The sequence below is a fragment of the Micromesistius poutassou genome (genome assembly GCF_964030765.1).
Source record: "Micromesistius poutassou genome assembly, chromosome: 4".
NCBI lineage: Eukaryota > Metazoa > Chordata > Actinopteri > Gadiformes > Gadidae > Micromesistius > Micromesistius poutassou.
The window spans coordinates 13,515,033-13,540,327 of NC_140274.1; the positions used below are offsets into that span (position 1 = coordinate 13,515,033).

General features: G+C 45.5%; 1 protein-coding gene across 5 annotated transcripts in view; it reads left to right on the forward strand.

The window, feature by feature from the left end:
• arap1 (ArfGAP with RhoGAP domain, ankyrin repeat and PH domain 1) overlaps window positions 1-12,270 on the forward strand; it is a 42,757-nt gene extending 30,487 nt beyond the window's left edge. For 2 of the 5 annotated variants that reach the window (XM_084467049.1, XM_084467053.1), the window contains 11 exons: window positions 3-108; window positions 378-525; window positions 1,630-1,713; window positions 1,919-1,993; window positions 2,463-2,580; window positions 2,904-3,017; window positions 3,152-3,285; window positions 3,526-3,608; window positions 4,513-4,572; window positions 7,077-7,140; window positions 8,674-10,145. In XM_084467049.1, coding sequence (XP_084323175.1) covers window positions 3-108; window positions 378-525; window positions 1,630-1,713; window positions 1,919-1,993; window positions 2,463-2,580; window positions 2,904-3,017; window positions 3,152-3,285; window positions 3,526-3,608; window positions 4,513-4,572; window positions 7,077-7,140; window positions 8,674-8,889 — 1,202 coding nt within the window. In that variant the 3' untranslated portion in view covers window positions 8,890-10,145. Of the gene's footprint in view, window positions 1-2; window positions 109-377; window positions 526-1,629; window positions 1,714-1,918; window positions 1,994-2,462; window positions 2,581-2,903; window positions 3,018-3,151; window positions 3,286-3,525; window positions 3,609-4,512; window positions 4,573-7,076; window positions 7,141-8,673; window positions 10,146-10,170; window positions 10,209-10,801 lie in introns of those variants that run through there. The other 3 variants (XM_084467051.1, XM_084467052.1, XM_084467050.1) reach the window with 3 other exon arrangements.
• Window positions 12,271-25,295: the final 13,025 nt, after the last annotated feature.

The window sequence follows — 25,295 nt, forward strand, 5'->3', positions numbered from 1 at the left end:
AGCCCTGCAGGAAGACAGCCAGAAGATAGCCCAGTACCAGCTGCTGCTGACCAGACTGCCCTGTGTCAATAAGGCTACACTGACAGCCCTGGTCAAACACCTCTACTGGTGAGCCACACAGCTCCACCTACTTGTTACTGTGGATAACCCTAGTTATATTACAGCTATTGTTTCATTGACCTTTTATTGATTGTTCTGCACAAATCATGTTGTGTTTGGCAGATGTTTCCAAAAGGACATTATAGCAAAGACTATGGTATACTAAGGCTGGTTTGGAGTTACATGCATCCGTTCACCCTCTCTCTTGTTCTCTCCCTGGTGTCTCTCCGTCTCTCCCGCTTTTGTGCATGATATTGGGTTCTGGGTGCATGCCGCAGTGTGCAGCGGTTCTCCGAGCTGAACCAGATGAACCTCCACAACCTGGCCATAGTGTTTGGTCCCACGCTGTTCCAGACTGACGGCAAGGACTACACAGCCGGCATGGTCATCGAGGACCTCATAGAACACTACACGCGCATCTTTGAGGTCAGGCTCGCTGCCCACGCGGTCTGCAACACATATGAGAATATACCATGTCAAATGTACTGATCTGTTTTCACAAGGGCAAACGGAGGATTCATTTCATTTGTGTTATTTATTTTTAACTAGTCAAAATCAATATGTTTGGGTGTATTTCAGCAAGACAGCTCTATGGTGTTTATCGTTTGTATAATTTGCTCGTCCTTTCGTTCTTATTTAAAGGTTTTCCGTTAATGGAGAGAAAAAAGATATTCATACGCTATGATGAACTAAGTGGTTATTTGGTACTGCGATTCCCGCTAGAGTTGAAGTTGTAACTTGTGCACTGTTATTTAACGATAATTAAACAACACTCAGTTGGATGTAATTAACAACACAACCTGTTTTTCCTCTCCCAAATGCTATGCTTTACTCTGCAGTGAAGTGGCAGAAAACTGGCATAATCCTTGATCCTTTGTAGTTGGTTCCTCTTTCTTGTTCCTATTCTGGAACATTAATCACTGTCATGTTCTCGAGTTTGCATCACAAAAATACTGCAGTGTGAAGCGGTTGACACAATGTCAGGGGGTTTGATTGTTTGAACTTCCTCTCACACACACATAGAGCTGATAGATATTTTGATACGGCAGGATGTTTTGAAAACTTCCATGGCAAAGGTTTGAACGGGCCAAATGCTCTGCCACACATGGGTTTTTACAGAGAACAATAAAGGTTGTCTTGCAATGAGTTCTTAGGGTGTGGGTCAGGATAAGATGTCGCGCTAGGGTTTAGGATTACAACAGAGATGAGATTCCTACAGTCTTACTAACGTTTGTGTTCCCTACGCAAGAAGAAGGATAAAAGAAAAAGGCATTAATGGCTTCATATTTTATAATCATCTTCTCATTAAATGGATTAGTGAAGAGTGTTGTGAAATGAGCTTGTTGGGAGTCAACAAAGACATTTAGATCAGCCATTGTGTGATAATACCAGTGTTGGGATTACGCTGGAAGATTTTGAGGATAGAACTGTTGAGGGATTTGGATTCATGGGAGGCCATAGACAGATTGAATGATCAAACAATCAATCAATCAGATTTATATTTGTGTGTCTTTTAAATATGATTCCTAGGTGGATGAGCAGCAGTTGAAGAAGCAACTGGATGAGATCACAGCCATCATCAAAGTGCGAGAGAGCTGTAATACAAAAGTTCCTGTGAGTCGTCTATTCCCACATCCCCACAGTCGGCATTCACATGTACATGGTGCACTTAATGTTGCTATTGACCTTGCACAATGATGAACGTGTGTGTGTGTGTGTGTGTGTGTGTGTGTGTGTGTGTGTGTGTGTGTGTGTGTGTGTGTGTGTGTGTGTGTGTGTGTGTGTGTGTGTGTGTGTGTGTGTGTGTGTGTGTGTTTAGACAAATGGCTCTGGGGATTTTATCTGCACAGTGTACTTGGAGGAAAAGACTGAAACAGCTGAACAGCATGTAAAGGTGAGCCCTCCCCGAAAAAGAAGACCAGGATGAACTGCAAAATATACAATAGATCAGTCAATAAGACATAACCTTCTAATCTTGCTTCCGGTGTGAATGTCTCTCTCCCCCTCTCCATACCCTTCTGCTGTTTTTCATATATCCTCCCTCTCCCTTTCTGTCTCACTCTATCTCTCACTCTCGTTCTCTTGCTTTTGCAATTTGCCTCTCCATTGTGTTCACCGTCTCCTCCCCCTCTCTTTGTCAATCTCCCTCATCTCTCCCCTTGTCCCTCTGCCTCCACTTCTCCCCCTCCTACTCCTTCCAATTCTCCATCTCACCTTCTCTCACGCTCAATCCTTCCTCCCTCCCCTTCTCTCCCTCCCTACCCCGCCACTAAACTTCCCGCTCTCTCATCGAACCCTTTGGTCTCGCTCCATCTCCCTCCTCTCCTTCCCCTACCCCTACCTCTCCCTCTCCCTCACCTCAGATCCCTGGCTCCATGACAGCGGCAGAGCTGACCTGTGAGATCCTGGACCGACGGAATATTCCCATCAAGGAGAAGGACTACTGGAGCTGCTGGGAGATTAGTGTAAAGGAAGAGATGGGTGAGGGAGATCAAGGGAGGAACATCCGCTTGATATTCCACCAGTGTTAGGAGAACCAGCTGTGATTTCTGCTTTGCCTAGTCAACGAAATGCATTGCCTCGGGGTGTAATCAACCGCTAGGCGTGAGAATAGAAACACAACTGGATATCGAAGGCTTTTAGATGTGTGGCCATCTGGCGGACCTTTATCCAGGCACTCCAAACAGGAAGTCCCTTGTCGCGTTTGCAGGAAAGTGACTCTGATAATACCTCATGTTTCCAGGCAGACACTCTCAAACTGGAACTCGGCGTCTTTCTGTTTTTTTCTGATTCCCCCCCAACAGAGCGACCGCTACACTACAAGGAACGGGTGTTGGCCATGCTGCACTCCCTCGGGACAGACTCCTACCTGCTCATCAAGAAGCACCTCGCTATGGAAATTATGAAGGTCTACCTGGGTAAATGGCTGCATGTCACACACTCACTCACTCACACACACTGGTCCTCACAAATATAAGGGAACACACACCCACAAACAAAAACGTTAATTGTATTAATCTACTGAGCATTTTTTGTTTTTCTATGCATTCAGCCAGTAAAGTGGACGTGGCCAAACATGGATTGATGAAGTTTCGAGAGGAGCGCAGCATTCTGGGACTGGGAGGCTTCCATGAACGCTACTTCATCCTCAACGCCAACACCCTGAGGATGTACAAAGAAGTCAGGGTAAACAGAAAAACACACAACACACAAACACACTATTGTTTTCCATCTGCGTTCCGCTCTGCCATGTATCGACCCCATCTGTTGACCTTCTTCACCTGGCGGCCATCTTGGTGCTGGACGCCAGCAGTGTGGTGGGAGTGAATGCAGAACCCTGCACTCGGCTCCACCACACTGCTGGTGGCCAGCATCAAGATGGCGCCTGTATCATAAGACTCACCTTCCTCTCTGACCCTTTTACAGAGTAACCGGCCTGAACGTGATTGGTCGGTGAAGAGCTTGAGGATCTACCTGGGCATTAAGAAGAAAGTCCGTCCTCCGTCTAGGTAAAGGAAGCCCTGTGTGCAGGATACCGCACCGTGCTCACACCGCCGACAGCATTGTGCACTGTTGTATTCAGAATCGCCCCTCATGTGTTCATAATGCAATGAACACATGCCTCGCCGGAGAGCATGTGTGGAACCCACTGATTCCATTCTCTGCCTGTCTTTGACATGTGTAGTTAGCATGCTAAGTTGCTAACCCCTCAATATGCTCATTATACCCGCGTCCCCACTGGGGAAAACATGTGCTCATTAATGCAGATATTAGTGAGGAGACATTCTGCTCCTCATTAAGGATTCAATGTTGAGGCACAGCTTCCAGTCAGCCAGACTGGTTTATTAGATTATAGGACACAGACAAGGATATCACAGGTCCTGTACAACCGTGGCCAGTCAGGGTGTGTTCTTGTGGTACCTTTACAAGGTCGTCAGACTAGATGACTTAACAATGTTAGCGCTCGTTAATGCGATCGTCATCGCAACCTCCACCACCTGATGTATTGAGAGGAAAAAATAATTTCATTTGTTAGTTCTAAGATGAAGAAGGTCTCAAGCGAGAGGAAATGTGTCGACATAAAAGCGCCTTGTTAGGATAGATCTCACCTCACAACCTCTGGAAACTCACAGTGCCGACCTGAATGCTGAGGGGTCCTCCAACAGTGAATAGCATTCATCATCATCATCATCAATGCCATTTCTATATCAATAATAAAAAAAAAACATTCTAATATCAATACAACTGTCGGGATTGTTACAACGGGTGCTGATTCTTGCCACTAGGGGGCAGGCTGGTCTAACTAGGTAGTGCTTTATCCATCTCTTACATTTCTACACTTTTGGTCTCACACAATACCGCTGATCCATGTGTTTTGTCCTGACTCTCGTATCTCTCTTTGTGTGTTTCTAGTTGGGGCTTGACGATGGTGTATCAAAGTGAGAAACAGGAGAAGCCCGAAAGACAGCAGTGGTGAGTGGCTCGTGAATGGGTTGATAATATGGGAATTTGGGGACATTCCTTTCCCAGGGAAACAGTCCAAGTATCTTTCAGTGAGGCTGGTGCCGCGGAGACAGGTCGCAGTAATTTCCTGCCAGAATTGCCTGCCAGAGAAGAATCATTTTATTTTAATAGTCCTAAATTAATGATGCAGTGTTGCTATCCCCGATAAGCTTGTTGGAAGACACGTTTTGTAATAATGACTACCGTGAATTATTATAACAGCGGCAATCAGCATTTTACAAGATCATTTTACAGTTCAAATGATATTTGGAATTTATGATTAGGACTATAAAAATCACTTGACATGTATAAATGAGATGAATAGAAATACCACACTCCCAGAGGATTCACTAAGTGACCACATGCACCTTCCCTCTGAATGTTTCAATTGCGAGGTCATGTGTGATAATGGCTATAATTGCGTGGCATCATCGCCATCAACATTCCGCCTACAAACAGCTGCATTCTGCACAGGTGTGTGTGTGTGTGTGTGTGTGTGTGTGTGCATGCGCATGCGTGTGTGCATGTGTTTTAACAGTAACAGTGTCTCCAGGGCCCCAGATCACACGTTGTTATGGAAAGTCCCCCACTGGCCCTCGGTCGGCAGTGATAAAACAGGTCAGGGCGCTGCGTGACTGTGTGGAGACCGGAGCATGCGAAAGGTCACTTCCACCAGGGATCTAAACACACCGGCAGCACACCTGTAGCCATGCATTTATACTAAGCCCTGCTGCTTCTCATGCATACATCCCCCCCTTAGTGTGTGTGTGTGTGTGTGCTTCTCTCCCTTAACATGTGTAAATGTGACCTTCTATGTGTGGCTAATGTGACCATGGGATAGGGTGGGTCTGGGTTGGCCCCCGACGTGTGTGTGTGTGTGTGTGCGTGTGCGTGCGTGCACGGCTGTTTGCGGGGACAGACTGCAGCCTACCTGTCTCATCAGTGGTGGTCGTCCGGGCTGTAATTGGAGCGGTGTGTGTGTGTGTGTGTGTGTGGGGCGGTCATGCGGTCTCTCTCTCCGTCACGCTCCCTCCCTCGCAACGTGTGGCGCCCACACCTGACCCGGCACCGCGCACTGGAGGCGGGGCCGCGGTGAGAGTAGCAGAGCAGATAGCAGGCGCCACGGCCGAGTGAGATTAGTTTGTTAGAGAAGGAGAGAGAGCAAGGGTGACTCAAGTGGACAGCGGAGCGAGCGGACCGACGCAATGCGATGCAAATAAGAGAGAAGGGGAATGAGAACGGAAAGAATCTTTCAGTTCATTTCCCAAAACTGTTCCTGCTTTTCCTCCGTACAGCTTCAAAAGGGGATTTATGGCTGAACGCCATAAGTGTCTGTGGACAAGTGATGCATTGTCCGCACAGCCTTTTCAGAGAGAACCCCGCAGTGGTGGGCGACGACGTCGCAGAAATGTCTCTCTCATGGTTGGTCACGTGCTCTGTTCCGTTTTAGGAACGGCAACTTTGGTGCACCATTCCCACAATATTAATGGAGTGTGAGTGTGCGTGCGTAGCGGCACACCCCACCAGGAACAGCGTTCTGTGTGCATAATGATCTCTTAATGAGCACTAACGAGCTGTGGTGACGTCAGCAAGGGTGTAACCCCAAGGTGTGAGTGTGGGCTCTCTGCGACTGTGTGTGTGTGCACGTCTGTGTGTATGGGTGCATCTGATGGTGGTTATGTCATGTCATTGGTGGTCTTTCTAGAGCTACATTTATCTGCATTTGTCGGATGTGTGTATGCTTTCCATGCATTTCTGCTGATTGTGTGTGTGTGTGTGTGTGTGTGTGTGTGTGTGTGTGTGTGTGTGTGTGTGTGTGTGTGTGTGTGTGTGTGTGTGTGTGTGAAAGAGAGAAAATTATATTATTATTTTTTAATCATATTATTATTCTTTTTTTTATCATATTACAGGGCAGTGTTGCTTATGTCCATGCATGCAGTGTGTTGTTGTTTTTTGGGGATGGGTGGGTGGGCCGGTTGTCTCAGTGGAGAGCTCATGAATAATTGCTTGGTCCAAATCAGCGCCTACAATAATGACTGGATAAATAAAGCATCTCTATTCAGCTCCACATCAGTGCTGATGACTCAGAGTGCCATCTCACTGAAACCCGGACACGCACGCACACACACACATGCACATGCACGTACACACACACACGGACAGGCAGACACTGGGGGACACTGGGGGCCCTAATCAGTAGTGTTCTTTGTTGGAAGTTTAAATTAGGAATCAAACTTGTTTATGCTCCCGGCTCTTCTGCCGGGCGACAAGGAAAAAGAGAATGTCAATTTGATTATATCTTCTCCTCTTTTGAAGAACTTTGACTTATTTTGTTCTGTGTTCTCTCTCTTCCTGTCATGTGTTTTTGAAAAAATACTTAAGACTTTCTAGGGTCTTTGCCCCAAAACCCCACCACACTCTCTTTATCTCTCTCACCCTCGGATTGACTGTGTTCCCCTCCCTCCCTCCTCTAGGTATCTGTGCTGTAGCAGTGAGGCCGAGATGAACGAGTGGTGTGCAACTTTCCTCAGTATCCAGGTGAGATCGCACACATTTTGAACTCGCATTTCACACTCCTTCTAACTCGAAGGACTTTCACACACAAACTCAGGATGAACTCCAGAGAATCCGGTCCGAGGATGACCGCACAACACACGACAGGAGATAAGCCGAATCCGACGCGTTCACACTGCAGGCGAGGGGTGGTGCCCTGGGGTGTGTGTCTGTAGGAGGCAGGACGTGACGCAGACGGTATTCAGCGGTAGTCGCAGTGGTTTGTTTACAACACCTCGAAGATCGTGGGTGAGGCTACCGACTCCGTACCGCTGACTCTTTCTGCGGTGATGTCAATACTGCATTTATTTAGACTTATCCGCAGTGTCAACAAAAGAGTGGAGAGCAGAAAGAAGCAAAATACAGGCAAAGAAAGAGAAAAGCATGAAGCAGATTCACTCTATGCGCCCCGTTTCGCGTCTGTCGTACGATGGAAACGTCATTCGCCCACAGCAAGACGCCCACTCGCTCGTTGTGAATTCTCAGACTCTCCGCTTCTCCAGACTTAAGAATAGGGGCGCGGTAGGTTGAACCCCGAAAGGGCGGATCCTGACATTTAAGTTCACACATACAGCTCCAACGGGGATTATACAGAGAATTTCCAACTTTCGGTGCATATATGCCAGGTCTTTTGGTGTTAATAATATAATTCAATAATATAATAGCAGTATACATTAATATACTGTCTGTCCCAGTGCGCAGTGTATTTCATGGTTCTGGAATCAGGGCTCTGCAGGTGAAGGGAGTAGTCCCAGGGAGACTGCTTGGTAAATAAGGAATTAAATCAAATGTAAATGTAGGATAAGTGAGGTGAGGAGACAGTATCTGGTGGCTCTGGAGGATTAAATACACCTTGTGGTTCAGTGCTTTGGTCCCCTGCCTTCTCTCTAAATCAGAAATCCGATGGCCAATAACGACTCGCTACTCTAAGACATTGCTGTAGTACCAGTGGGAAATCAATTCTTACTATGCAGGAAGATTATACTAACCTGTGTGTGAGAGCCCCTCAGGATGATTTGGTCTTTACACACACACACACACACACACACACGAGTCTAGCTGCAACCTGCAGGTATAGCAGGCTTTTGATTAGAGGACAGTTTTCCTACTTAAAGGTACGTTGGTGAGTTTTGAGAGTTGTAATGAGAGAGCACAGAAAGAGCAGCAAAGTGTTGAAACTAACCGACTAAAACATCCAAAGTGCTGTATTTCACTTACATGTGATTGACAGGGAAGATTCCTAGGTGCAATCACGGAAGAGAAGCCCTTTATGGTCAGGAATTGGCTCACACAGCCGGCGGGCGCAGTCAACCCGAGGCCCAGTCTCCCAGGGCATTTCACTCACTAATAGCTGCCGGATGGCTAGGCAATCTCTGACAATTTACACTCAAATAATAGCTCTGGAATCTTGCCTACAGCACCTTTTAACACACCAGCCAACACATACTGTGTATAATTCTCTGATTAGCAGCGTAATGTATGAAACCGGAGTGCACCCTGTCCGTCTCTCCTCTCCAGTTCAACGGGGACGTGTGGCCCGAGGACGGCGTGCAGCTCAGCCGCAGCACCCGCCCGCCGCCGCCTGACGTTCGCCATGGTAACGTGTCACTGATACCGCTGCGGGGCAGTGAGAATGAGATGCGCAACAGTGTGGCAGCTTTCAGCCAAGACCCGCTTGCTGTGAGTGTCTCCACCAATCATCAGGGGCTAATAAATGCCACACCTGTTCGTTGATCAGGGTCATTCATGCTCAAACAGGTGGTTCAACCTCCCCCCCCCAACCCACTAACCCACCACCGCCCCGCTCAACCTTTGCTCGCTTTGGGGAAAGCGGAGCAAATCTTGAGACAATTCGGCCAAATTTGGGCTTGTGGACAATGACCTCCAATCAAATTGGAATCAAAGGCCACCTCCCCTTTTCTACTGGTGGTGTGGTTTCCCTATGAAGAATGAATGCCATGCCACAAGTTTAATATTGCATCTGGGGGCGTTGCCTGTGTATAGGATGAATGACCTCTGACACGTGATTCGGTGTTAATTTGCACATCATTACAACATGACAACAATACGGATTCTATAAATATGGATTGGGCTTCAACATGAGTTCTGGGCTGGTGGGCCCCATTTTACAAAGGTTTTCTTAATGGCAACAATATTGTAAAAACTATTTGGATTTACACATGTTGGATCCCTGTCTGAATGATTTAAGAATCTAGAGAAAGCAACCATTAAAAAGAGGAATAGAAAACAGTGTGTTTATATAATGTTTGATTGAGCATTGCAGCTGTATTACGGCCCAAATCCGTGAAATAAGGGGCGTTGGGTAGCCTATCTAAGCTCACTGTCGTATTGTCATTGAGCCACAAACGATGCTAGTTTTCTAATCCTCTTTGGCGTTTCTTACTACCGCATGCTGTTCTCCTCCATGCCCTATTCATCACAACATCACCCATGTTATTCTCCAGCCCCCACAGGGATCAACATGACTTCTGTGTCAATTCACACTTAAATGTGACCTTTCCAGTTTACATGGGCTGACAGGGGGCGGGACGGGGGGCAGGTTTGTGATTGGTTGGTGACAAGGTGCTACTGGAATACTATTGCAGTGGTGGCTGGGATCTGTGTGTGTTCCACCCTTTGTGACTCTGAACGGAACCGACTCTGGCTGGGCTTTGCGCCGGGCTCGTGCGATCAGCTGACTAGTTCTTTAGACGTAGAACGTCTGCCATGTCGTTTTCCATCGCAACCGCACTTTATGTCTCTTGCTCCCTTCTATTGTATTCATCGTCTCTCTCTCTCTCTCTCTCTCTCTCTCTCCCTCTCTCTCTCTCTCTCTCTCTCTCTCTCTCTCTCTCTCTCTCTCTCTCTCTCTCTCTCTCTCTCTCTCTCTCTCTCTCTCTCTCTCTCTCTCTCTCTCTCTCTCTCTCTCTCTCTCTCTCTCTCTCTCTCTCTCTCTGTCTCCCTTTAACCTGCAGCATTCAGCACTGTCATAACCAGTTTGTTGTTATTTTGCAGCTTTTTAGGGACATTCGATAATGGGACAGGATATGAAGGTGAGGCTCACCCCCCCTCCAGAACATAAAGGCAGTACATGGTGTTCTGACGGAAAAACGCTAGGCCTTAGGAGAAACACGCAGGGATCCTCTGAGCCTCCCCCAGGCCTATGAGTCATGGACACGTCCACCACTAATGACAAGATCCATACCTGGATGTGGGGGGTCCTCAGCTGGATGCGGGGGCAATAAAGCCATGCGGTGACTTAGTCTTAGTCTGGATTTCTTTACCTTCGTAAATCGTTTAAATGAATCATACAAGCTTATCTGAGAGTAAAAGGGCAATTATTGATTGTGATTAATTCTGTAATTAGTTAAGATTTGACGTTGATTATCGATTTAATTGTTTTTGCTGGTGTTTTACTCGTAGCGGAAATCCACTTTAAGAGACTATTTGCTCATTAATTTAGATAACAAAAAGCCTTCAGTCTGTTCCAACACTCGATTTACAGAGAAACACATTTGGGAGATAACTTGGCAACAGCAGCCAATATATACAACCAAACTCTAAGAGCCGGTGTGAATTATGGATCTCTGATTCTGTGGATTTGTGATGCGACATGACTCACCTGCTCTGTCTTTGTGCTCCACAGTGGAGACAATCAACCTCATCCGGTGCCTTCCCAAGGTTCCTCTGATGAAGTCATCATCATTCTGCGACTGTGGATTCCAGACTGCAAGCCAGTACAGACACTGACATTTGACACTGCTGTCACCTTGAATGGATTCAAATTCTACCAATAAACAAGCAACCCGGATCATGTGGAGAAAAAGGACCTACTCAAAGGTGCATCGTAAAGGAGAGGAACCCAATGCCCATCCAAAATGGCCCCCCTGCAATCGTGGCAGGGCGGGGGGGGGGGGGGGGAATAGCGTGCCTTAACTTCATAAAACGTTCCAGCAGACCTTTAAATGTTGCCTCTTACGTTGTATGGTGGAACAGGGGAGCTGACTAACCCCTTGTGATATATTTTTCTGAACAGATGAAGTCAGGTTTCTGAAGCGCTAGCTTAGATATGTCTAACTCTTTGAAGGCTGCATTTCATAGTCTTTTAAATAAATGTTGTTATTCAAAAATCCAGATGTAGACGTTTAAGATTTAACTTTTATATTTTTCGGGGGGGGGGGGGGGGGTCGTATTCTGCCACGGTTTTCGTTGTATTCCCTGCGAGAAGAGCTGTACCCTGTCGTTGTCGCCGGCAACACCGAGCCGAGGACGGTGGTTCTGACAAGGGGCTCTGTCGCCAGGAGGGACCGTGGGTCGTCATAGCGACAGAGACGAGGACCTCCAGGCGATGCAGACGATAGATCAGGTCTCCCCTCATTCACACGTCCTTCTGTTCACCGTACCATGCCACACGCTGCACAGACCGTCGGCCAATCATCGTCTCATCGGTGACGACTGCTTCGGGACGGCCAGCGTGTTTGTGTCAACGGAGGAGATTTGACAACACTGTGTGAGGAGGACGCGCTGGCGTCGTGCACACCAAATAGAGCGAAGTGATTCATCAATATTAAAAGCCGCCACCCTGCATCTCATGCTCGACTCGAGATGCCTTTTGATGCAGTGGCATGAAAGGCCATCGAAGGACTGCATGTTCTGCAACTTACTGTTACAGAGCCCTATGCATCCATTTCTTCACTCTATAATATATATATATATATATATATATATATATATATATATATATATATGATTGATTGTCTCAAAATTGCACACCTTCCCTTTGTTGTCAAAGTGTACTTTTCTTCTTCGATATGTTTAGTGAATAAATTCAGATTTGATGCAGGGCTTGTAATCAATCGTTGGTGCAGCTGGACTTTTACCTGTGCTTTGTTGTCTAGAGATGAACAGTTGTTTCGGAATACCGGGTCTCTAACTACTTTCCACACGAGTAGCAGTTGAAAAGTTAAAAGTTAGTCAACATTTGGCTTCCTCTTCCTGTCCTCAAATAGTCAAATACTATTTACCTCTATTTACATTCATTTTAAACCAAAAAATAAAATATTATTTTTGGTTCTGCCCTCATTCGATGTTTGCGTCCAATCACATCTCACTGATCTTTTCATCTCTCCACGCCTAATGACCCAACGAATCCATCGGGAGACTGCATGGATTCATGCTGATGTTGTTTTATGTATGCCTTATGGTGATCCACATCTAAGCAAACATAGAGCACAGTTGGTGTCGGACCTGGAGGGTAGCTTCAAAACAATTAGCTTTGCTACTTACCCAGGCAGGCATCTGACATGCTCATGGCGCACACGAACAGAGGACAAGTGTGCTTCTTTTTTTTCTTTTTCTTTTTTATACCAGCTTACAAAGTTTCATCACAATTTCATGCTACAACTATACAACAGGCCTTTGGAATGGCTCGGAGGCGGAAAATTATGAAAAAAATTGTCACGCGCGCTGGCAAGCGCAACAGTGCGGGGAAAGGGGTGGGGGCCCCGAGGAGGTTTACAAGCCCGCCTGAGTCACAGTGGTGCACCAGCGCGGCGCTCATGCTTCTAAACAAGGTTGACACATCCGGGTCACCCCTTACCTCCAAGATACACACCGGAGAGAACGGGCAAGGCCCGCATACACGGGAGACCTTCACACGCTCACACACGCATTCAGGGGAAACCACCAGGGGACAATTTCTTAGTGCATAAGAGTACAGCGTGCTTTAACACACACAGCTTAGGTGGCCTTTACCATATAGGTCACCACAGCAGTTGTGTAAGTGTGCAGGATGAAGGCTGATTTCGTCAGCGGGGAAAATTAGTGGAGCTAATAGAGTTGGGTATGGAAATCCCTTTTAGTCACTTTGAGGATATTAAAAAACAATTTGGAGGCTCATCATCGGATGAATCAACAGATGACGGATTTTGCTTGCGTGTTTGTAGTACAACAGCTCAGAAACTCATCCAAATTAAGATGAAGTCATAAGACATTTTGCCTCAGATTACCCAGCCTCATATCTGTTTTGTTATTAAATGAGCGTCTCTTATTTGAATGATGATCTACTTGAACACATAATCTACTTACGATTCACAAGTAATATCGTTTTGAAAGTAAAAAAAAGTTTTTACTTTTTAAATGTTTCAATTGCATGCCATGGTATGGTGACATTTCTCAGCTTAAGTTAAATGCTTTTTTACCATCCGATAAAATTCTGCAAGTACTGCTTTTGGACATTAAAAAATTAGGAGGGTATTAGGGATTTTTGAGTGCGTAAGCGGCATAAGTATCTCTGTGCTTGCAGTTTTGGGCTCCGAATTTGCAAAAAAACTGAAATGATGTTGCTGTTATGCTCAAAAAAGATAATATTCAAGTAAATAAACTGGACTACCTGTCTGAATCAGAAGCACCACCAACAACAGTCTCCTCCTATAGGGGGGAGGGACTCTAGGGGAAGGAGTTGCATCAACGTAAACAGATCAACAGATCAACAGATCACTTTTTACCAACGATCACCATGCATCAATCTGAAATGACTGAGCAACATAACGTTAGTCGGGGTTTGACTAAAGCAACCTTGCAAGCTATTGCAAATATCTTGTACCCTGTTTTTGTTTAGACTATTTGGACTTTTCATTTTTTTTTTTACTTCATGATTTCAGAATAGCAATGGATGAAAGATAATGTAGTATTATGATTATTGATAATATCAATGCTATTGATCAATTCTAGTATTATGGACTTCACTCTTCATGGGTTGTGCAATTTGGTCCACAAATAGTTTTTGTGCTCTTTTCCAAATTTGATTTCCAATCCATTTGATTAGAGGCTCCTACATACTGTGTCTTTTCCACTGAATTTAATCAAAGCAGGATACATGCCTGAGCGCCCGTACATCAGCCCCTTATTATACAGCTTGCTTATTATACAGCAGCTTGCTGATGGACTACATACAGCTATGAAACCCACACAAAATCAGTGCATGCAGATACATGAAGGTACATACGTTAAGCGGTACAGGATCTAGCGACATTGGTTGAGATCAGATATATTGTATTGAGATCAGTAAAAAATGTAGGATGGAAATGTACTTTCCTTCAAACTACCAAGGTAAGCTTCTCCCCACAATTGCGTAAGAGCTATAAATACCTGCAAGCTATTCACAAGGTATACTGCCCTTTATCTACTATTTGTACAGCGTTTTTGTTCCTCATATTGCCTTCATTTCGTTGAACTTAAACATAACACATAGCACATAACACTTTTCACAACCCTGGATGTTGCTAAAAGTTTGATTTCACACACACACACACACACACACACACACACACACACACACACACTCTGACACACACACACACACACACACACACACACACACTGTAACCAGTGTGTGTAACTAACAGTACAATCGTGTAGGTGTGATGTTCTGTCGCAGATAGCCTGCAACCTTGGAGTCATAGCTCCTGCAGTCACAGAGGTCATGGAGGAAGGCCGCGCGTCCGTCAGTGAATACATGCGCTGCCTCCAGTGTCGCGCTGAGCAACACCCTTCCTCATGCGGCTGAGCCACACAGTCCGCTTTAATTAGTTTCATCAGCACTTCATTTTCACTTACCTCCAGCGGACGAGCAAGCACTGGCCTGAAGTTGCACGTACACTCTGTCTCTCCCACCTCTCTCCCTTCATCCCTCCCTCACCTCCATGCTCTCTGTCTCTCCCACCTCCCTCTCTTTATCCGTCCCTCTCCTTCGTTCTCTCTCACTCTCTTCCAGCTCTCTCATTTTCACACTTTATCTCTCACTCTTCCTTCCACCTCTCCCTTTACCCCTACCCCTCTTTCATTCTCTCCCTCTCTTTCGCTTACTTTATCTCTCTCTCTTCCACATCTCCCTTCATTCCTACCTCTCCCTCATTCCTTCTTTCACGTTATCTCTCCATTCTCTCTCCTGCCTCTCTCTCCCTCTCTCCATCACTCCTCCTCTCTCTCTCTCCCCCCCCCCCCTCTCTATCTCTCTGTCACACACCCAGTGTTGCAGTCCTCCAGTGCTCCTCCAGCTCAGAGAGAGTGGCCTCTCTTCTCCTCGTCTGGCTGCTCCCCCCCCCAGCCCCTCCCTCTGAGTTCATCACCAATTACCGGTCCTCGGCTTGTCCCCATGGTAACCCTTTTTCTTCGTCTCCTTTTTCTGCACAATCAATCAGACTCCGCCTGTCAAGCTGTCCTGTCCCGACCTGGTTAGACGTGAGGTGCAGGGCCCAAACCTCACCCAGGTGAATAATGATGAGGCCAAGAGGCTATTTTGGGTCATCTTCAGCCTCTCCGTCTTCATCTTGTCTTCTCACTTTCTTCCTTAGCTACTCGATCCCTGCCTGCTTTTTTTTTTTTTTACAAACAATTGTAACCTTTATCTGTGATGGATTAGTGTGTCTGTGTGTCTTTGTGTGTGTGTGTGTGTGTGTAATGAGAAAGCTAAACAAACAACACAGTCAAGTATTCACTCTTGTTGCAACCTAGTTAAAAGGCAATTATCAGTGTATGAAGATTAAGGAATAATTAAGGAAACCAAATAATCCTTATCGCTCTATGGGTTGATCAGTGCAACACAGGATAATTAAAAGACTCTAATTAGCAATTTGCCATTTGTACTAGATTTGTACTTTCTCCCCATCTTTTTGTCTTTGAGTGTCTCTCTTAGTCGTTCTGTCAGTTTGCCTCGTGCTCCCTCTTTCTCTCTCCCTTGCTCTCTCATGTCCAGTCTGTCTATTCCTCAAAAGCAGCTGAACTGAATACAAAGAAGAGCACATGAAATGTCTTGTCACCTGCTTTATCTGACAGAGGCACCCCCATGCAGAGATAGGGTGCAATAAGGGAGGAGGCGAGAGGAGGGGAGATGATGAAACAGGCGTGAGAGGAAAGACGGATTGGTATGGAATGAACAGAGTGACAAGTCATCCAAGAAGGGCAGGCATGAAAGGGTAGATGAGGGAGGGCACCAGTGAGGGAGTAAGATGAAAGGAATGAGTGGATGAGAAGGATGTGCGCCAGAGGACTTTGAGTTGATGACCACCAGCAGGGAAGGTGTAGGCGAGGAGAGAGGATGCAAGTATACAGACGGACGGATGGATGGACAGTGTAATGTGAAGGGGAAGGGCGGAACACACCACTGTGTGTGTGTGTGTGTGTGTGTGTGTGTGTGTGTGTGTGTGTGCACTAATAACCGGGGGTTCAATCAGATTTGCACAGGCTGATAGAGGGTGGAGCGTGAGCGCCTCAATCACTGTACATTTGAATTAAAGTGGATTGACGTAATGCGCATCAACGGAGCGCTGCGAGGCAGGTGATGTCACCGCCCCGGTCCCACCCACGGGGGGACTTCGCCGCGGTCGAGCCGTTATTCGTCCGCGGCGATGTGCGTACCGTATACCTCTTACCTCCTCCTGGCTCTGTGTGCACACACTGAATATCAAGTTGACTGTTGCGCCGTTTTCGACTGACCTCCTCGGTTTCGTTCGCCTGCTCGCCTCACCTCGCCTCGCTCTTTCGTTTGCCGTTGTTTGTTATTCTCTGTTCCTGTTGTTTGTAGTCAATACTTGCGGCTCAGTCCCTCCTATCCTCCCTTTCTGTCAATAATTTCACACCGGGTGACACATTAGGGCCAACTCGGTCTGTTTTTGTGTGTTCAACTCGCAATATAAAATAAATATAGGCCTATACAATACACATCGTGCAGAATTGTACATAGACCAGACGCTGACGCGAGTGAGAATGCAGTGATTTGCATTCCGAGAAAACACGCATAGGTGACCTCATGTCAGTGTGCTTCTGTCAATAGGAATACACAGTATTTTGTTCTTACATATCGTATTGCTGCAGCCTTCCTCCATGAATGGTAAAACAACAACAAGGATAACAGAAAACAAATTATATCTAACCTTTCTAAGTTGTGTGTGTGTGTGTGTGTGTGTGTGTGTGTGTGTGTGTGTGTGTGTGTGTGTGTGTGTGTCTGTATGTTTTCAAGCACATGTTGTGTTATCTTTTAATGCATACTATATCTAGCCTGTATGTGTGAGTGTATGTGTGTGTGTGTGTCCCTCATATTATCTGTTCCCTTAGGCTGTGTTATTACAGGCAGTACAAATATTACTGTGTAACAATCGATAGACCTCGGTTTTGGACTGCATTTCTGACAGTGGAAAGATGGGAGATTGGCCCTTGTGTGCGTCATAAGCCTGTGTTTAGAGGCCTCTTTCTGGGAACCCAACAGCAGAGATGCTGAAGAGAAGTGAACGTGGAGTTAGTGAAAATATACAGACGATGTAGCCTAGGGCCCCGGTCGTGTGTGTGTGTGTGTGTGTGTGTGTGTGTGTGTGTGTGTGTGTGTGTGTGTGTGTGTGTGTGTGTGTGTGTGTGTGTGTGAGTGTTAGTGTTAGTGTTAGTGTTAGGGTCAAGGGTTATAATCTTTTATAGTTATTTGTGGGAAATGACTGAAATATGTTTCTTGGTAAAATAGATAGGAATATAAAGTATCACAGATACAATCTGCCACACACACACACACACACATATACATATACACACACACACACACACACACACACACACACACACACACACACACACACACACACACACACACACCACACAGGATTTGACTGTCATCTTTCATTATAACTTTCCAAACTTCACTGACAGACAGTGTGTGTGCATGGAACATTTGCCGTTTTACATAATCCTCTTTTCTCTCGTAATTATTTTCTCCATCGCTATCTCACTAGCTTTCTCTCATTCTTGGTGTGCATGCGTATTTGCTAAGCTATGTGGCACACTGTCCTCACATTAGTCTGTCTATTGAAGTCAACCTTTCATTACCATTCACTTTCTTGTAGTAGTAGTAGTAGTGCTAGTCATGATAGTAGTGACAAAGCACTATAGACTTAGATTTAAATAGAGGGTTTTGTCTAAAGGGGAGCCACATGTCAACTGCATATTAAGTATTGAAGTGATTCTCTGCTAAATTCAATTCACTTGTCCTCTGTATCAGCTAACATGGTTGACCGTGGCAGTGACCCTGATCCATCTCCCTCCACCCCTCCGTCTGAGCTCTGGGGCTCAGAACGCAGAAGAGCAGAAAAAAATCCTCTCACGCCAGGATTTTGCATTAATTTCAGGTTGAAGAAAAAAAATGAATTAATCTTTAAGTAAGGTGTGATCAGCCCCTGTGTGTGTACACGTGTGTGTCAGAGGCCTTCTTTAATCGAAGGATGAGGAAAACTGTCTGATATCCAGCCCTCTAATTCCTTTAGCTATAGCAGGCATCTGGCCCTCAGGAAACGCTCTCTCTCTCTCAATATCTCTATATCTGTGTCTGTATCTGTTTTGCTGTCTCTCATCCCCACTCTGTCTCTCTCTCTTTCTCTCTCTCACTGTCTCTGTCTCTGTCTCTGTCTCTCTCTCGCTCTAAATATTACAAACACACACAGGACTCATAGGGATGGTAATCTGAGGGCAGCCAGTGAGAGTGGACACATGATGACAGGACTGTAGTGACCAAAGTACTCCCAAATGCAAATTATATCCTTCCTGTTTCCCTCCAATGGGCAGATGGCCACACACACACACACACACACACACACACACACACACACCCCAAATGACCAATGAACAGGAATTTGTGAAATTAGACAGTACCATTTTAACAGGCTGCTCAGGACTCCAGTACCTTCACTGGATTCCGTCCATGAATCCAATGAGGAGATCCTGATATAACCTAATGGCACAAAATGTATCAACAAAGGCCTTAATTCATGCTTCCCCAAATAGCTAGCTGTCTGTCTGCCAACTGGGCCTTTGCTACAAACATTGGCAGCGACGTGAACAAAGAAATCCCCAAAGGTGGACCTCAGCTCTGTTTTTTAAGGGCGCCGCATAGCGCGGGGCGTGGGTCGGTGGGTCAAAGGAGCTGAACCACATACATCTCCTCACGTTCTTTGTCCTCTCCACTGCGGGTCGGACTCAGGTCGACCGTTGGAACCACAGGGAGACGGTGTTTGTGGAAGGTTGCGGTGAGCACCAGTGATAATGCTCAGCTGTCGCAAAGTCTTGCTAGCCTGATAGGGTGAGCTAGGAAACAACATCAATGGGATTTGATACACCCTCTTTCCTGCCCTTATATTCAGCTTTTTCCATCAGGATTAATTTTTTTCCGAAAGCAGGCCTTCTGTAGATATGTGAAATGTGGCTTCAAATTCAGATTTCAGTTTAAAATAGTTTTTCAAAAACATGGTTATGTTTTGACTGTTTCTTTCAAGGTAACAGATGTGAAGTAGAACATGCAGTTTGCCTTTAGAAATGGGAGATGAAAAAGCCATGTTACCAGTACCAGTACCAGTACTAGTGCTGGTGTAATCGTGGATAATGTTATACTTAATGTTATTAAAATCCTTCAAAGAGCGCAGAGGGGTTTTTCCATGTGAGATGTTGTTCAACACATGTGCAAACATCTCACCAGCACACCTTGCTCCCTCTTCCTTTGGGCTAAACCACAGAAGCCAGAATCCACACCAGCTGCCATGTCAAAACTATCACCTTGAACCTGAATCTTTAACTAACCCACTGCATTCAAATGAACACCTCAGAAAACAGCTTGGTCGCTTCTAGGTGAAGCTCTGGGAAATACATTAGTCAACACAAAGTCTCATTGACAACTACGATGAACAACAACAACATAAAAGCTGGAACTGTTGGGGAAAAACAGAAGATCACATATGTTTGACATTGATACAGGTTAACACAGTGAGGAGCCTCAAAGTGCATTGTCGTTTTTTATATAATAATATGCTGTAGCTTAACTGCTAAAAGTCTAATTTTAGAAGCACATATATGCAATAATGTCAGGGAATGTCAGTCACACATAACTGTGCAGCAAACATGGGCAAGGCCAAAGACAAATACTAAATACACACACAGGGATCTCATTGCATTCACAGTATGTCAAATCAATAACAAACAAATTCCAAGACACCCAAATATTTGTCTTATCACATGTATCAATTAGCGATGATGTATGACGAGAATGTACATCTTAAACTAATGAAGTTTAATAGAGAGCGAGCAGAATATCTTGGCTGTTCATCTTCAAGGGAACCCTTCCTGTTTCTAGCCCGGGGCTGACTAGTTGAACAACGAGGCAAATTTGCCTTGTCTCTGTAGATTCAGTAATAAAACTCTACAAGTCTGCCCGCCTTAGTTTAGAGACTGAAACAAGCGGCTTAATTAACTTCAGGAATACTCTACTTGGGGCTAAACCATTCTCTGTAGAGAAGACCAATGATGAAATTGAAAATGGCTTCTCCCACAGGGTTAGATATTTAATACCGCAGTTTGATGGCCTGGAGAAGACGTAGGGTGTAGGAGGTATAACGAGATACCGGTACCGGGCAAGAAATACAATGTATACAATGATGACGGAAGGAAGGAAGGAAGGAGCTAATGAAGACATGAGGAATAAGCAAACAGAAGGGTAAAGAGAATGGATAAGGACAAAGGGAAGGAGAAAAAAGGAATATGTTAGGGTATGTCAAAAGTAGAATTTGATGGGAATATTATGGAGGGAAAGGTCGGAAACAAGAAGAGAGAGGGTGGGGGGTGGAAATGGAATTGGGGCAGACAGAAAGAGATAAAGAGAGAGAGGAGGGAGGATGTGGATTTGTTTTGAAAGGCATGTCTATTCAGCCAGACCCTATTCTCTTGTCTCAACGCTTGTTTTATAGAGCAATTGCCCCTGATTTCCTGCTTCTTCTGTCCCCTTACAGTCCATTTATTCTGTGTCTTGACAGCCTGGTGCTTTTACAACAGGCAAGATGTATGTGTGTGTGTGTGTGTGTGTGTGTGTGTGTGTCTTCAAATGTGGATGTGTGTGTGTGTGTGTGTGTGTGTGTGTGTGTGTGTGTGTTCAAATGTGGGTGTGTGTGTGTGTGCCCAATGGGGGATGTGTGTGTTGGTGTTTCGGTGTGTATTTATATGTATAAGTGTGGATGTGAATGTGTGTCTGTGAGAACAAGCATGGTCCAGGTTAAACTAGCTTGCCAGATAGAAAAAGGTTTCCGTACTCAGCAACACCGTATAAGGGGAAACAGGGAGAGACAGGTATAATAGCATGGTGCATTAAGGCAGAAGGGGCCAGGGAGATACACAGGCAGTGGGTCACAGCAGTAGAACAACACACACACACACACACACACACACACACACACACACACACACACACACACACATATCAGATATGCCAAGCGTTCACCATCAGAGGCAAAGCCCTGTGCTCTAACCAACTGAAGCTCATTCACAACAAAACCCCTTCAGATGTGGAAGACAGATCTAGGGCTCAATTCACAGGCGACATTCAAATGCGTTTTTGTTGGTGTTCTCCATGAACGGCATCAAACAGTTCCTGTGTACCCTTTGTGGCACAGGCTGCTTTATAACCTTCTTATATCGATTGCGTCTCCATTGCCCACTGTCCTGCATTCTAAGTACAGCATTACCGCTCACAGCCAGTGTTCTCCTGTCGTTTTGGGGCCTGGATGATGAATGCCGGATGTCTGAAAACTGATGGGTCAGAGGAGAGCGATCCACACCAACCACACCACCAGCACCACCTTCAAGGCTGGAGACCATCATGAATAATTAACCTGTTTAGCTCCAGTTCAATGGCATTCTCTGTAACGCTATTATTATTATTCCTTTATTTATTTTATTTGTATTTATATCCTTCTCAGTCCTTTTAGCCCATCGCTGTTGTGGCTACCAAATTTCCCCTCTGGGGATTTATCAGTATTTACTTACTTAACTATTTTGTTAACTTTCTCGAAGCCAGACTGTAATAAGTTATGGCAGAATGGTAACCTTCAGCTAAAACTGAACACACCACTGAATAAACAGTAATAACTATATAATTCTTGTTTTTATTGATGTTTGCGCTGTTGCCAAGGAGGACGGGCTGTACTGTGATGCAGTTCCTCTGACCTTATTTAATGCCGGAGACCTTGATTAAACAACTAACTACTACTTCAGCTTCTACCGCCACCGTCTGTGTACCGTGTGAACAGATATTGATCGGTGCTGCCATACACTCAGCGAGGCGAACAAAATTGAGCACACATGTGCCTTCCTCCTCCATCGGCTAATGTATTTATGGGCCTCTTTATTAAGCAAATGAAAGTGCTCGGTTCTTAACTTTACCGTGAATCCTTGGAGCTGCTTTTTGTATGCATAGAACGTAGGCGTGTATAATCAAGTGAGAGACTGCGGTCATCACATTTCAGTCTATATACTTCATAAAAGAAGTGTGTGTGTGTGTGTGTGTGTGTGTGTGTGTGTGCGTGTGTGTGTGTGTGTGTGTGTGTGTGTGTGTGTGTGTGTGTGTGTGTGCGTGCGTGCGCGCGCGCGTGCGTGCGTGCGTGCGTGCGTGCGTGTGTGTGTGTTTTAGAATGACTCATTGCTTGGTCACTCCCAAAGTTCACCTGAATTTCATGCTCCCTATTATTATGTTTTTTTTTCCTCACGACTTCTTAATAAAGGGCAGCATGGTGCTTGGCTGCCTCCATAGCATACAGGTTTATTTGACGAAGGCAGCTTCTGGCACAAAAGGAATTTACCCACTCATAAAAACAAGCTCCAGCGCCTTTTATTGCACGGCACCGACCAGAGACATGCAGCCGCCGCCTGGACATCCTCCACCACCGACCCGGTTGGATCAGTCATTTATTAGGTTAACTCAATACGTTGGGGCACTTCCTAGTAATGGAGAAGTAAGTCTGAGTTGTGGGAGGAATAAAACTTGGAAGGATGGGAATGAATGCATTTGGCGGCTAAAGGTCAGAGTTCAGCGCCGGACTATCTGTCAGTGCCGGTGATGTGTGACGCGTGTCAGGGCCCCCGCACGCATTAGTCCGCACACACAGTTGTCACACACACACACACACACACACACACACACACAATAAGAATAAGAGACAGCTGAGCACCGAGGATCTGCCAAAACACCAGATGTGACACACACACACACACACACACACACACACACACACACACACACACACACATATTCTCACACACATACACACACCCACATTCTCACACTCACACACACATTCTCACATGTATTTGCTTTCTCTCTCACACACATTCTATCTGACACACACCCACAGCCCTACAGATGCACAGATATTCACACACACACACACACACACACACACACACACACACACACAGTTGACTTGGTAAAATGTGTGTGCCAGGGGTGCAGCTCTGCTCCTCCTGCTTCAACTCATCCTTCGCTCTCCAAACGTCTTGGTGCTGCCGTTCATCAGCCACTACCCTACGTTCCTCTTACCCCATGTCCCTCTCATTCCTTTGTCCATTTTTCTCAGGTCGTTCTGTCTTCAACACCTCTCTCTCTGTCCCAGATTCAGTGTCTTCGACACCTTAGTAAAGCTTTGCTTTTTTGTGTGTTTGAGTGACAGCCGAGTGCCCTTGCATTATCCTGTTGAGCTTGTTGAAGGACTCTGTTGATTTGAAAAGTGGAATTTAATGTATAATTATGGCAGTATTTTCAGTAAGCTATTAGCTGCGACTGCAGGAACCTGTAATCGGTAACCTATTTGGTATTTGTGTTTCGAATAAGTATTTATATATATATATATATAAAAAAAGATCCTTTATAATTCAGATTTATTTACCAACTAAGCTACTGCCTTCCTAGTGATCCTTGTAACCCTGGTGATCCTAGTGATCCTAGTGTTCCTGGTGACCATAGTGATCCTAGTGTTCCTGGTGACCATAGTGATCCTAGTGTTCCTGGTGACCATAGTGATCCTAGTGTTCCCAGTGATCCTAGTGTTCCCAGTGATCCTAGTGTTCCTAGTGATCCTAGTGTTCCTAGTGATCCTAGTGTTCCCAGTGATCCTAGTGTTCCTAGTGATCCTAGTGTTCCTGGTGACCATAGAGATCCTAGTGATCCTTGTGACACTAGTGATAATAGTGATCCTAGTGTTCCTGGAGACCCTAGTGTTCCTAGTTATCCTACTGATCCTAGTGATCCTGATGATCCTACTGATCCTGGTGTTTCTGTTGTTCCTACTGATCCTAGTGTTCCTGGTGACCATAGTGATCCTAGTGTTCCTGGTGACCATAGTGATCCTAGTGTTCCTGGTGACCATAGTGATCCTAGTGTTCCTGGTGACCATAGTGATCCTAGTGTTCCTAGTGATCCTAGTGTTCCTAGTGATCCTGGTAAACTGGAGCAGCCGCCTCCAGTTTCTGTTTCCAGTCCAGCAAAAATATTGTCCTCCTCTTTGGTTGTGCTTTCCTCCGTTTTGGTTGAACTGCTCCTTCCCCGGCCTCAGGTTACTGAGGGGGCCTGTATGGTTTTGTGTGAAGTTGAGCCACCAGCTCTCCACACACTGCCTTCCTTCCTGTGTCTGGCTGGGCCCTATTTGTTTTTTCCCTGCCTTCCCTTCCTTGCTTTCCTTTCTTTTTTTAATTTCTGCTTTGCATCGACCCCCTCTCGGTCTCTCATCTTTCACGATTATTGGCATATCCCGCTGCGTAACCTTGGATGCTCCTGCTGAACCGGCAGGCTGTCCCACACACATGGTGATGTACGAGTCAGCGTATCGACAGCCCCCTCAACATAAACGTTTCACAACCTGAGGGGCGGCCCAGAAAAGCTGTGATTGGTCTGCATGAGGCAACCTGTGACAAAAAACGAATTACATAATATATATATATTTATTTATTTATTAATTATGAAAGGGGATTATTAGTATTATGGTCAACTTAATTGTCTGCCTTATAGATTTGCTCACCTGGTTTAAATGCAGGACAAAAAGGACACATTGAAACACAGGTATCCAATATCAAAGTGAGAATGGCTTGTGGGACAAACAGGGCTGTGGGCTGGGATTAACAGCTGTTGAAAAGAACCAGAGATGTCTGTACTTCCGTCAGCCACACTTTAACATGCACACTTCATCCCAATTAACCTCTCCCCATCCTAGCAGCTGTGGTGGGCTTCTGAAAGACTCAAAGTGGAGCACATTCCATTATATGCAGAATAGACTCAAGTGAACACCAATTAGCAT